The sequence below is a fragment of the Lissotriton helveticus genome, chromosome 11 (assembly GCF_964261635.1).
Source record: "Lissotriton helveticus chromosome 11, aLisHel1.1, whole genome shotgun sequence".
NCBI classification, from domain to species: Eukaryota; Metazoa; Chordata; class Amphibia; order Caudata; family Salamandridae; genus Lissotriton; species Lissotriton helveticus.
The window spans coordinates 1,095,888,887-1,095,903,050 of NC_136072.1; the positions used below are offsets into that span (position 1 = coordinate 1,095,888,887).

Here is a 14,164-nt window from a genome sequence, read left to right on the forward strand (position 1 = left end):
CCATATTTAAGAGAAAACTGTTTTCTCTCATGAGGTTCTCTTGGAGTTTATGAAAGGTGCTCCAGAAGCTAAAATGGGAGCACATTTTTTGTAAGTGCACACTATCTTTATGCTTTGCCCTTTCATACTTGCATTTGCTCTGATTACATCAAATTCAGAAAGCTACTTAAAACTATTTTATTTTAAAATTCTGTGTTAGGTTTTTGCCTGTGTTTATCATTAGCGCTGAGATACATCTTCGGAGGTGATTTGTGCTCTATAGTAAGCTGTATTAACATAACATACCATAACATTTGATTTATGAATGAAGTTGTAACTCCGCCTTTTAGAATCTTCCACTGCAGGAATTGCCTCGGCCACAGAGATGGTATAGAAGAGGTCATTCCAACGGAGAATTCACCATCTCAAGATTTACCACTTCCTCCAAAAACATGAGCATTTTCTGTGACCACCCAACATTAAACCGTTCCCTAGAGTGGGGTGGTAACAGAAAATTCTCCATTTTGTAGAGAAGTGCTTAATCTTCAGTTGTGGTTTCTTCTTCATTGAAAAATCTATCAGTGACATGAACACTGCTTTCTATCCGTATGAGGTGGCCGTCCGGCCAGCAATTTCAACATTAGAGGGAAAACTGTCAACCGAGGTGTAATCACTTCCACAACAAACGGGAATGCTTTCTGTTCCCACCCAATTGTAAGCTAGGCTGTAGGGCATCGAGAACTGGACTAACTGGACAGGGTGAGGTCTGAAATTTCTGCAAGTTAGGCTGATAACACAAAGTGCACTACACTGACTCTTACAGATATACCCATGGAATTTGTCCTCTACTAAAAGAAACCGGAGACCCTGGTGGCTTTTATTACCTTCAGAGCTCTGTAGATCTGAAGGTCAGTGATCGACCACTTGTCGCCATTTTAAAGTGATCCCTGGAGGGCAGTTTACATTGTGGGCAGTTTGTTATGTCACACTGGTTAAAGATCTCAGACAAGCCAGTGCTTTTCAGTGAGGTCCCTGTGGGTAGCAGCATTCCAGACAATACAAAGCCCTTTGACTTTGGGCTCCACCTTCTCTCTGTCATCTATTGCCTCCAACAGGTTCCAGGACTGGCTCAAGGGTGCCATCATGGGTTACCTCAATGCACCATGGTGCAGGTTAACAGGATACTTCCTAGCTATGGGTGTTGAGCCGTCAGCCAGCCTCTTGACCGTAAACAGACTATTTTGGATGTGATGAATTTCTTTAAGACATAGCAATCCATTTCCCCTACCAGGGCAGTAGTTGTAGCTTCTGTATAAACCTGTATGATTGCTGTTAACACTAAGGATCCTTTCTCTCCCTCTCCACAGAGCCGGATGGCAGAAAGCTTACGCCTCTTCGACTCCATCTGCAACAACAACTGGTTCATCAACACCTCCCTCATCCTGTTCCTCAACAAGAAGGACCTTCTGGCCGAGAAGATCCGTCGCATCCCACTAACCGTCTGCTTCCCAGACTACAAGGGGCAAAATACCTACGAGGAGGCAGCTGTCTACATCCAGCGCCAGTTCGAGGACTTGAACCGCAACAAAGAGACCAAGGAGATCTACTCACACTTCACCTGCGCTACTGACACCAGCAACATCCAGTTTGTCTTCGACGCGGTGACAGACGTGATTATCCAGAACAATCTCAAGTACATTGGCCTCTGCTAGGAGCTTCTCCAGGAACAATTCATGTTCCTGAGTTGAAACAAAGCGGGGGCGGGAAAGCCTCCCGCTCACTCGCGGTGGGATCGCAGGGGCAGGCACTTGGTAGCCCTACTAAGAGATGTGGCCTGAGGAATATCACAGATGCTCCTCTGTTCGCACCCCGCTGTACACTTTTTGCAAGTGGGGCTAGAACTCTTTCTGCAAGGTCAAAAAAGGGCTCTGGAAAGGTGAGGTGGGCAACCAACCATTGATGGGTATTTTTTTATACTTTGTATTTTTCTGGTTTTACGAGCAGGGTAGCCACATGGAGTACTGAACACTCCGCGGAAAAGCTGTTTCATGAACTGTTTCTTCTGGCTGTGGGGAGCGGCACAGAGTTTGCCCATAGAAGGGCATAACGGGGAGAGGGTAACGCTGGTCCTGCCATTGGGACGTTTCCTTTAAGATGGTGGAGTGCACACCAGAATAAAGAAAGAGGGGATAAGCAGGGCTGGCTTGTTGAAATACATGTACTGGGGGTGGCCTAGGGTGACAAGATAAAAGGGGAGTCAGCTAGCAGCATGCAGCCATTGTGAAATAGGCATCTATAGATGGGGCGAACAACTTGAATTTGGCTGCGGTGGGAACAACTGTTGCTCCATGGCTGGGAGTAAGTGCGCCTTGACCAACTTGATGCAAATGAAACTCAAGCCAGCCACAAAATTAGGGAGGCTTTCAAGACTGGTGGCACCAACCCCCCTCTCCTGTGTAGCATTCTTGCAACTCACTAGCCAAAGGATGGTTTTCTGTACGCCTCTCTCCACCACCTTGTGACTGATGGACTAAGTTAGAACTTCAGATTATGCAGTTACACATAACGCAACATATGTACTTTATGCATACAGAGAGCGGGTGTGGCCATCGTCAACCGGTCAACTATTAATTTACACCTGCGGACCACTTCTGCGTGAATTTTCTGTTCTTCATCTCTTCCTAGTTTGCTTTGCCATTGTTACATGGACAGTTTTTCGAAAATTAGACACGTGAGTTTTTTTAACCTGTTTTTATTTTTCAGACCAATGCAGTGATTATTTATTCTGTGGTCCCACGCACGGGGTTGCTGCCATAAATCCCTGCACGGGAGAGGATCTTACACATGTCCTGTCCTTGATGGCCAGGTTTGAAGGCATCTGCGAGCTTCCGACAGATGCAATTGTTCTGCACCATTCACTCCCACCAATCGAGGCACTGGGTTCCACTGATACCGCATGGCGCCATTTTGTCTTTGTCTGATTTTTTTATAAACATTTAAACTTGAAAAATGTTGATGACTAAGGAAGGTGAAATAAGGAGCAGCTTGAACAAGGAAACCTGTGTTTTTTCAAACTGGAAATCCTAGTGGCACCTACATTTGAGGGACATGGGAAAGCCCTGATCAGATCGAGGTCACCTGCTTATGCCTCAGGTGCCGCAAATGTTATGCCCAAAAATACATGAATGCAAGGCTTCTCCAGTACAGAACAGGATCTAACATTCCTTAAAATCAGAAATAAAATATTTTGTTTCTGTTCCCTTCCATGAAACACAACCCCAGTATGGGCTTCCGCACCTTTGGCGCAAAGTCCATGTGTAAATATCTCGCAGACAATGTAAAGCACATCCACTCGGTCAGTCTTCTACAAACCCGCCTTCTCCTACCACCCTCAACTCTAACTTCCTGCCAGCCTGTTGACCATGGGTCTGTGTGTCCTCTCAGCCCTTTCCCATTCACACCCAACACAATCTACAAGGTCGGTGAGAACATCCTCTGCAAGGGCTCAAAGACACAACTGTTGTACACGGAACTTCGGTGGGAGGGCGCTGGAGAGAAAGGAAAATAAAAGAATGAGACGAAGATGCTGTGTGCTGTGTCTACTTACTTGTGTACTTTGTTGTGTGGGTTTTGTGGGGACCTGGTGGAGAAGGTTGGAGGGAGGTTTGCAGCCAGTGTCTGCTGTCCATGCATTCTGAGGACTAACAGCCACTGCACGGCCATTATCAACAGGCACTGGGTGCCCAGGGAAGGAGCGGAGAGACAGAACAAGACAGCTCTTCAGCAGGACAATCAGGGCCCCCGGAACTCACTGTATATGGGATTAAAGAACCCAGGAATCCCTCTGAAATAGAATATATTACTAAAAGTCCCCTCAGAAAAGGGAATTGGTGCTACGGATCTCCATGGAACAGGTAAAAAATCTGAGTGGAAGAGAGTGTCAGAAATTAATTTAGTACAAGAGAGAGACCTGGCTCGGACTGCGCCTGTGGGAAAAGCTTCGAGAGCTCTCAGACAACCTTACCAGTCACTGAAGACCTGGCCGAAGGATGACAAATGACCACACCTAATGGTTGCAATACAGAACAGTCCAGTTGCTTGTCCTTCTCTTGCTCTCTCTACGCTCTTTCCCTCCTCTTGTAATATTAATATAGGCTCTTCCCTCAAAACGTCTGCCAATATGTGGGTATTAAAAAAAATCTCAGATTGGTTTAAAGAAAACAAACATATTCCACTATTGATAAAACATAAATGTTTAACTCCGGTTAGCAGGAGCAAAACAGTTTATTTATTTATTTAAGGTTTTATAGCGCATGAACGTGACCCGTTAGGGTATCAGAGCGCTGTACAGGGATAGCACTTTGTATACAAGGTTGACATAGGCAATAAACATGGGTATGGATAGAAGGAAGTGACTGCATTGGGCATAAACAGGGTATATACAATAATCAGAGGAGGGATATGTCAGCAATATGCAGAGAAAAACAGGAACCACATTTGAGGGGTGACATGTCAGCAATATGCAGAGAGAACCAGTACATTTGATGGGTGACATGTCAGCAGTATGCAGAGAGAACCAGCAATTAGATTTGAGGGAGCAATAAATCAGTACAAAGAATAGGAGCAACCAAGCAGACAAGAATTTTGCAGGAAAACAAATGCAATGCTGCAGAGCAGTGTGCGCGATGAAAGATTTATGGGAGAAACTTGCTCCTTAGGAAAGTTTTAGCTTCCTTTTTAAAGATTGACAGAGAAGGTATTCTTCTGATGAAGGATGGCAGTGAGTTCCAGATTCTTGTTGCAGCCCCAGAAAAGGCACGATTATATGTTTTTTTCTTCCAGAAGCGAGATGGCTGGAGCACAAGACCTCTGGCCGACCGGGAGTTTCTGACTCCCCCAGATACCAAGATTTTCTGGGCGAGATATACAGAAGAATTTGCGTATAGTGCTTTGTGCATGATACAGGCTAGTTTGTGTTGGATTCTGGCTTCAAAAGGAAGCCAGTTCAGCGCGTTCAGATACGGTGAGGTGTGGTCAAAAGTTTTTGAGCCTGTTAAGAGTCTTGCTGCAGTCTTGAGGCAGGCTTTTAGGGGGGCTGTGGAGATCGTGGGTAGGCCAGATAGGGTTGAGCAACCGTATTCAATTCTGGAGATAACTAACACCTGAACTGCGGTTTTGAGGTCTGCAGCTTCGAGGAAAGGTTTTAGTTTCCTCAAGTAGCTCAGATCAAACCTGGCAGTTTTGGGCATCGAGTTGATGTGGTCACGCTTATGCAGGTTGCTGTCCAGGGTTATGCCGAGAGATTTGACAGATTGCACTATGGTCGGTGAGCAGTTAATTGCTGTGATCGAGTTAGTCCATTCCAGGATGTCAGTAGTGCTTTTAGGGGGGAGATGAGAAGGAATTAAGTTTTTTGTGCATTCAGTTTGAGGTAGTTGCTGGTGAGCCATTGAACAGTCAACTTCAGGGGCTCATTCAAACAGTTAATCTGCTCTAGAGATGAGATCGTGATGTAGATCTGAGTATCATCGGCGTACATGTGGAGGAGATGTTGGCAGTGCGGAGTATTTCAGCTAACGGTTGGAGGTAGAGATTGAAGAAGGTAGGGGACAGAGTTGAGCCTTGTGGGACATCGATTTTTATCGGGGAAGGAGCAGATAGATTACTGTTGACTAAAAATCTCTGGGAGCGGTTCCAGAGGAAGGAACCAAACCATTTGATGACGTTACTCCTATTCCCATCCTGTGTTTGAGGCGTTCAAGTAGTTTCTCGTGGTTGACTGTGTCAAATGCCGAAGATAAATCCAGTAGGATTAAGAGAAATGTTTTGCTTTGGTCAAGGGCTTGAAGAGCATCGTCTACAATGTAGAGAATGGTGGTTTCCGTGCTGTGCCCAGGCTTGAAACCAGATTGGAATTATCGAATAGGTTGAAATTAGCAATGTGTTGGCTCAGTTTAAGTTGCCACATTTCTCCAGCACTTTCGCAAGAAGAGTAATATTGGATATTGGTCTGAAACTGTCTGGAATAGCAGGATTCAGAGTGGGTTTTTTGAAGATGGGGATGACTTGACGGGTTTTTAGAGTCAGGTATGGACCCTTGTAGAAGGGAGGCATTGATGATTGTAGTCCAAATGGGAATGATGATTAGGGAGCTCGCTGCCAAGCAGTTGGAGGGGAGTGGGTCATTAAAGTGGTTATTCGGTTTTAAAGAGGATAGAATTTTTCAGATGGAGTGGTCATCATATAACTTGGAGTTGGACCAGTGAGCTTTGTTTTTGGGTGTTGCCTGGGGGAGATGAGAAGAGAGATGGGTCCGGGCAGGAGGAGTTGGGAAGTTTCAGGCGGAATTAAGTTTGTTTCGACTGGAGTTTATTTTGGCTGTTTTAGAAGGAGGAGAACTCCACACAGGTTATTAGGGATTTAGTAGTTTCTTGGGAAGTTTTACCTAGTTTGTTTGATTGGTGTTTGACCATTTCAAAGAGCTTACGGGGTCTGTTCTTAGAGTTATCCTGTTCCGATCTGAAGAACTCTTTTTCGGATTTGAGGATGTTCCTATTGTATGCATTTCTGGTCTGAGGGAGAAATTTAATTGGGAGGCTGAGGGGTGCTGTCTCCAGTTTCTTTCTGGTAGCCGGAGAGCTCTTCTTTCCTTGTTGAGGGGTCCGTTGAACCATGGGTTTTTGTCTTTGATTTGGGCTCTTTTTAGCTTTAGTGGGGCAAGATCATCAATTATGTTGGACAAAGTAGAGTTGTAGTGCTCTGTGAGATCGTTGACCTTAGATAGGTTTGGGGGGGTGTAGGTCATACTCACAATGAGCAGTCAACTTCTCGAGCTCAGGGGTGTTAGTGTCTCTGAGCCAGAGTTTCGGTTTCACAGGTTGCCCTGGCCTTTTCATGAGGAAGCCAGGTACCCAGAAGGTAATGGCGTGGTGGTCTGACCAGTCGCGTGGATCTATTGAGTTAAGCCTGACCGCCTTCGCCTTTGAAATGATCCAATCCAGCATGGAGCCTTTCGTGTGAGTTGGTTATAGGCAGGCTAGAGTAAGTGATTAGTCAGCAAGGAAGACTTTGACGGCATTGAGGGGAGAGCTTAGCAGTAATGATTTCCATGAGGTGTTCGATGAATGTGTCATTGTTGCCTGGGGGGTGTTAGAAGGTGTGCAGTTTGCAAAACTGAGTAGCGTTATTACATATGGAAAATGCGAGATATTCGCAGGAATCTGTGGGGTTGGCATGGAGTTCTGTAACGAGTAGGTCTGAGCAGTAGATGCAAGCAATGCCTGCCCCTTTTTTTATTTGCCTGTCAAGCCTAACAATGTTATAATTTGGCAGGACTAGTAAATCTAGGTAAGGTGACGATGATTCGTTAAGCCATGATTCAGTTAGGATAGCTACTTCAGTTTTTTGGCTCAGGATGAGTGTGGCGATGTCGGATGCATGCTTCGCTGCTGATTGGCAGTTAAGTAGGAGGCCAGAGAGTGGAGCGTCGGGGCACATGTTGCAAGTAGGGGAAGATAGGGTTACTTTTGCTAATTTGTTGCTGTTTACTCCTCTGTTACGAAGAGTTGACGATCAATTAGTGTTGATTGAGACTGTAGGAATTAAGTAATCATCTTACTTGTCTGGAGGACTGGGGGCGTCAGGAGAGGTCTTGTAGGATAAGAGGAGGGCTAGAGTTTCATCCTCCGAAAGGTAGTTGGGATATTTGCGAGGGCGAAGGTGTCTATTGCCCAGCGGCATGGGTTGGAGGGAAGTCATGATGAGCGGGGGAAGGACTGAGTTGTGGGAGAGCTGGAGATTAGCAATTGAGTGTTCAGTGAGGTGAAGGATGTTCTTCAACTTGAGAATGGATTTCTGGATGCTCTGAACTATGTTGGAAGCTCTGATGTTCAAGGTCCATTGGTGAAAAGGTGACCTGTGGGTCAGGACTAGTTCTGGTGGCTGAACGGGAAGCTTGGTGGTGGAGCTAGAGCGCCCTGAGGCTATGCTTCTGGGAGGAGGGCTAGGCGTGCTCAGTAGGGTGGTCACAGGGCTGTTGGGGCGGGTGTCCGGTGAGCTGAGAATGACGTATGTGTTCGTTACTAAGCGAGTAGGCGAGGAGGAAGGTTTGGAGGAGGGGGGCAGCGACGTTGCCTTATTGTCAGATGCTGGAGGTTGGGGAGAGTGGAGGGAAGTTCTCTAACAGATCTAGGAGAGATACAGCCCAGTGGGGAACACTTTGGGTAGAGTTGAGCTAACCCACCTTTTGGGAGAGTGAAGGGGTGCATGGTGGAGTAGCCTCAGCTTTGGTAGACATAAATGGGAGGACCTTACCATTGAGCTGTATATACCGGAGCTGTGACAAGTGTCAGGTGGCGACGGCGGGTACTGGGGAAGCGTACAGGAGTTATGTTCTTGTTTTTGAGGATGAAGTAGAAGTCAGCAAATTTATTAGGATCTATGTCTGTTACTTGGATGATAATGGTGCCTTTTTTTATAAGGTAATGTTAAAGTCAGCTCTAAGATTTAAGGAAGGCACGATCGTGAGTTTGGCACCATACCGAATGTCCCTGGATTCCTGTACGCTAAGTAGGTTTGATATGGCAGCACGCTTTAGTGTGTTTTTCTAGAGTAGGAAATAGGGTCATTGGTAATGATGCCCTTGTCATTGTTGAAGTACAGGTTGGAGATCAGAGTTTCTGGGTGTCTTCTCAGGACGGAATGTTTGAAGGTTTTAGCAGCGGCCCTGGAGAGGTTATGAGGGTATGCGATGGTGTAAGAGTTGCCCCCTGTTGCTTTCAGGCAAGACCCTGCCATAATGGCGAGAGAAGGGGAACTAGGTGAAGCCAGGAGGATGAGCTGGTAGGCTGCAGGAGTGGATCAAGCATTGCAATTGCAATGCGCAATACCCATTCGGGGTGCAGGCAATAAAGGGACAAGTTCAGACCGCAGGCGAGGCAGAAAGGTGGCTCCCAAGGAGGGGGTCCATGAGCTGAGGCTCACCACGGAGGAGCTTGCAAGAGCTACTTGAAAGGTGCTGGCAAGCAAAATTAGTGGAGTAAGTGCGGCGAAAAGGCCGTGAGGCGTGCACAGTGGGTTGCGGCCTCTTAACGAAGAATGCTAGTGGGTGCCCCCGACCGGCACAGGTAGGGGAAAGAAATCCACTCCCTGCCACAACCCGTGGCAAGGTAGTAGGCGGTGGGGAGCAATTCTCGCTACACAGTAGAAACATCATGACATGACATTGAATTAGCAAGATGTAATGTACCATAAACAGCTATCGCAAATTTGAAAAACCAGGTTCAACAGAAGCATCACTCAGGTGCTGCCTAGGTTTGTGGGAGACAGAGATCTGGCCTCGTTCCAGGGCTGAGGGAGAGGGCTGAGGCCAAAGAGGATAGATATTGTAAGCAAACCCAGAGCCAACAAAGATAATTTTCACCCAGGTGCTGCCTTGGTTTGTGGGAAGCAGACATCCGACCTCACTCCAGGGCTGAAGGTGGGGGTGAATAGACATATGGGGGGAGGTGACATAGTCAGCGACGGGTAGCAGTAGGCGGAGGGGGACGAGGCCTCGCTGACAGTAAACCGGGCTGCCCTCAAGTCAGACAGCAAGGATCACCAAAGCGGCTGGCAGGGGGCAGCAGGAGACAGGGAGCAACAGCCTTGCTTCAGGGCTGCAAGAAAACCGGGTCGCATCCGAGTAAGGCAAACAGGCTAGGCCGCAGGGTTCAAATGCAGCGGCTGACGACCTTGCACCGGGCCGCGGCACAGGGCCGCCTTCACCGCAGGCGATAGGCTGGTGAGAGGGGTGCCACACTCTGACTGCAGGAATAGGAGGCCACCCCCAGAGTGGTCGATTAGGCCAGGGTAATGACGGTCTCGTTGCGGGGCTGCAGGGCACAATGGAGGCGAAAGAGAAAGCGGTCTTGTTCCAGGGCCGCAGGACATACAACAGCAGCTGGCAGCGGGCAGTAGGCCATAGGGTGGGACGCTGTCTCTCCAGGCTGTCCATGCTCCGGGCTGCAGGAATCCGGGCTGCCCTCGATGCATTCAACCAGGCCTCACAGTGGCACGCCCAGGGCTTTAAGTGGGGGGGGGGGTCTGAGCACCCCCAGTTTTTTGGGGGGCCTCGAAAGGGGTCTCTATTTTCAGGCCTCAAAGGTCAAAGGTAGGGTGACCAGAAGTCCCGGTTTTTAGGTCTCCTGGCGTTTAACAGCGCGTCAGCGCTGTGTCCGCCAGGAGATCTTTTGTCGCTGACTCTGCTTCCCAGGAGACAGCACCTGGCGCGCGCATTTTCTCTCCGAGGAGGCGATTAGAGCTGGCCACGCGCACGCGAACGAGCGCTGTGGCCAGCTGCTGTCTCCTGGGAAGCTCCTACACGCATGCGCATTCACACAGACACAGACACACACACGAGCACCCATGCACGCACGCACGCACATACATACATACATACATACATACAGAGACACACACTCTCCCATGCATACACACACACACACACGAGTGCGCCGAGGCCCCCCCGCCGTCGCACACATACATACACACACGAGCATACACACACACACACACACACGTGCACCGATACCCCCTCCTACCTCCTACAACTAAGTTGTCCGGTCCTGTTCTCTTCCGTGCAGTCCTTGGATTCCGCCGGTTTCTCCTCTCGTTGCCCGCTGCCCGTCTCTGCCGGTCTGTGATCCCACTTCTGGCCGTTTAGCGCGCATGCGTGTGATTGCACGCATGCGCTTTCCAGATCCAGCGGCGAACACTACTCCTGCTTGAGCAGCGTTAACCCCATCGCTGCCAGCCAAGGCTGAAAACAGAGCAGAAGCAGCCAGGCAGCGGCTGCACAGCACAGCGACACAGCAAAGTAAAGGCAGGGGGCACAGGCAGCTCAGAACGATGAAGCATCAAGTGTATTTATTAATAGCAGCCACAGCAGGTCAGCTGCACTGCTATATACAGGCGCTGTGGCTTCAGGGAGGTGCACTGGCAGGGAGAGCTATATCAATATAATACTATACTGCTGACTTTCAAAGGGGCTGCTTCCATTAGGACCGGAGTATCACGGGGTCAACTGGTGGCAATGGAATATTTATATACCTTATATAGCTGCCACCGAGCACTCAGGATGGTTTGCAGTGACTGCTAGGAGTCAGTGAGCTTACAGAGAGCCCCCTTTTCGGTCACAGGCTGCTCTGAAGACAGGCAGTAGCAGTAAAACACACTACTGTGTGTGTCACTACACTGTCCGAACACCGTTATCTTACTGGGACATGTGGTATGGTAACAGTTATGTATTACACTGGTGGCCAAAGGAGCTAATGTGCCTACTCCAAGGATCTGTGTTTGCTCTCCTATACTCACATGTTCACTTGTTTGATTTCACATGAGTTTACATGGCTTTTCATCCTTCTAAGGTCGATAAAATGAGTACCATTGAACAAAGGATCTTTGACCATTCAATAGCACAACTAAACTTTTCAGTGAGCTTACAGAGAGCCCCCTTTTCAGTCACAGGCTGCTCTGAAGACAGGCAGTAGCAGTAAAACACACCACTGTGTGTGTCACTACACTGTCCGAACACCGTTATCTTACTGGGACATGTGGTATGGTAACAGTTATGTATTACACTGGTGGCCAAAGGAGCTAATGTGCCTACTCCAAGGATCTGTGTTTGCTCTCCTATACTCACATGTTCACTTGTTTGATTCCACATGAGTTTACATGGCTTTTCATCCTTCTAAGGTCGATAAAATGAGTACCATTGAACAGAGGATCTTTGACCATTCAATAGCACAACTAAACTTTCAGTGAGCTTACAGAGAGCCCCCTTTTCGGTCACAGGCTGCTCTGAAGACAGGCAGTAGCAGTAAAACACACTACTGTGTGTGTCAGTACACTGTCCGAACACCGTTATCTTACTGGGTCATGTGGTATGGTAACAGTTATGTATTACACTGGTGGCCAAAGGAGCTAATGTGCCTACTCCAAGGATCTGTGTTTGCTCTCCTATACTCACATGTTCACTTGTTTGATTCCACAAGAGTTTACATGGCTTTTCATCCTTCTAAGGTCGATAAAATGTTTACCATTGAACAGAGGATCTTTGACCATTCAATAGCACAACTAAACTTTTCAGTGAGCTTACAGAGAGCCCCCTTTTCGGTCACAGGCTGCTCTGAAGACAGGCAGTAGCAGTAAAACACACTACTGTGTGTGTCACTACACTGTCCGAACACCGTTATCTTACTGGGTCATGTGGTATAGTAACAGTTATGTATTACACTGGTGGCCAAAGGAGCTAATGTGCCTACTCCAAGGATCTGTGTTTGCTCTCCTATACTCACATGTTCACTTGTTTGATTCCACATGAGTTTACATGGCTTTTCATCCTTCTAAGGTCGATAAAATGAGTACCATTGAACAGAGGATCTTTGACCATTCAATAGCACAACTAAACTTTTCAGTGAGCTTACAGAGAGCGCAGAGTAGTGAATGCAGAGTAGTGAATGGAGAGTAGTGAGTAGTGAGTGCCGAGTAGTGAGTGCAGAGTAGTGAGTAGTGAGTGCAGAGTAGTGAGTAGTGAGTAGTGAGTGCAAAGTAGTGAGTGCAGAGTAGTGAGTAGTGAGTGCAGAGTAGTGAGCAGTGAGTGCAGAGTAGTGAGTAGTGAGTGCAGAGTAGTGAGTGCAGAGTAGTGAGTGCAGAGTAGTGAGTAGTGAGTGCAGAGTAGTGAGTAGTGAGTAGTGAGTGCAAAGTAGTGAGTGCAGAGTAGTGAGTAGTGAGTGCAGAGTAGTGAGCAGTGAGTGCAGAGTAGTGAGTAGTGAGTGCAGAGTAGTGAGTGCAGAGTAGTGAGTGCAGAGTAGTGAGTAGTGAGTGCAGAGTAATGAGCAGTGAGTGCAGAGTAGTGAGTGCAGAGTAGTGAGTAGTGAGTGCAGAGTAGTGAGTAGTGAGTGCAGAGTAGTGAGTGCAGAGTAGTGAGTAGTGAGTGCAGAGTAGTGAGCAGTGAGTGCAGAGTAGTGAGTAGTGAGTGCAGAGTAGTGAGTAGTGAGTGCAGAGTAGTGAGCAGTGAGTGCAGAGTAGTGAGTGCAGAGTAGTGAGTGCAGAGTAGTGAGTGCAGAGTAGTGAGCTGCCTCAAGTGAAGTACTCTGGTACCCAAGGATGACTAGCAAACAATATTATTCACAACGTTGCTTACTATTCAGCAACATTTGACAGTTTGCAAATCATCTTTATACAACAATTCAGAGTTTGATAACAAGTTAATGTAACACATTGTAATATACAATGCCAATAGCTCAAACTTTAAAGCTGGGAGACCTATTGCATTGTAAATGCTTGTTGTTGATGTTTCGGGTGAGCATGCACGCGCACTGCTTAAGCAAATCAAGCTAATGCGCTCCCAGTACCACTGGTATCCCCACACCAACTTGATCAGAGGAGCAACTAGAGTGCCCACAACTCCTTGGTAGTGTGCTTTCATTGCACCAATGTGTTGATCAATGGTAACTCAAGTGGGATCATTTAGCAGCTTAAACCACTTCGTGTGAGAAACTGCCTACATTTTGATATCACTTCTTTACTTCTGATCATGGAAAACTTGCTTGTAAAAGTCAAGTCAAAAAAAAGTTAGACGTGGAATAATACAAATGTGTTTGCACAGAACGAAATTTTATATGACCGCATCATAATGAGGATGTGACAGCCCTATTTTGCAAGTGTGAGAACAGCAGGCTGATTTCGTGCCAGCGACTCTGGCCTGCAGCATCGTACAGTTGTTTGGAACACCACAAGCCTCTCGGTGTGTTTACCGCCAGTGTTAAAGCCACAGAGGGGCCTATTCAGTATCCTGGCGACAAGCACCCACTGGCATACCCACGGGGCGACGAAGGGGAAGAGGGAGCATTTGACCTGTTGAACAAAACGCCAGTGGGCACAGTAGTAGGAAGTGTGGAGATGCAGGGGCTCTAAGAAGGGGTGAAAAAACGACTAAGAATCATTAATATGCAAATGGTCTTTTAAAGACCTGTGAAGTACTCGGCTGCGGCTGTGTGTACGCCTGGGAAGCTGTCTCAGCCTGGGCTGCCACACAGAGGGGGTGGGGGGCTCTGAGGAGTCCTAGAGCTGACTACTTGTCAGAGCAGGGGGTACTGCTACACTAGTTATCTTTATTTAGACCAAGCCCATACTTAGATAGGCC

At 47.6% G+C, this 14,164-nt stretch overlaps 2 protein-coding genes across 4 annotated transcripts in view; one reads left to right on the forward strand and one right to left on the reverse strand.

Annotated features, from left to right (window-relative positions):
• Window positions 1-3,559, forward strand: part of GNAZ (G protein subunit alpha z) — a 303,422-nt gene extending 299,863 nt beyond the window's left edge. The window contains exon 3 of one of the 2 annotated variants that reach the window (XM_078667754.1): window positions 1,347-3,552. In XM_078667754.1, coding sequence (XP_078523880.1) covers window positions 1,347-1,691 — 345 coding nt within the window. In that variant the 3' untranslated portion in view covers window positions 1,692-3,552. Of the gene's footprint in view, window positions 1-1,346 lie in introns of both variants that reach the window. The other variant, XM_078667755.1, reaches the window with a different exon arrangement.
• The window catches only part of RSPH14 (radial spoke head 14 homolog), a 551,562-nt gene that overhangs the window by 441,862 nt on the left and 95,536 nt on the right, over window positions 1-14,164 (reverse strand). The gene's annotated exons all lie outside the window — the stretch shown is intronic.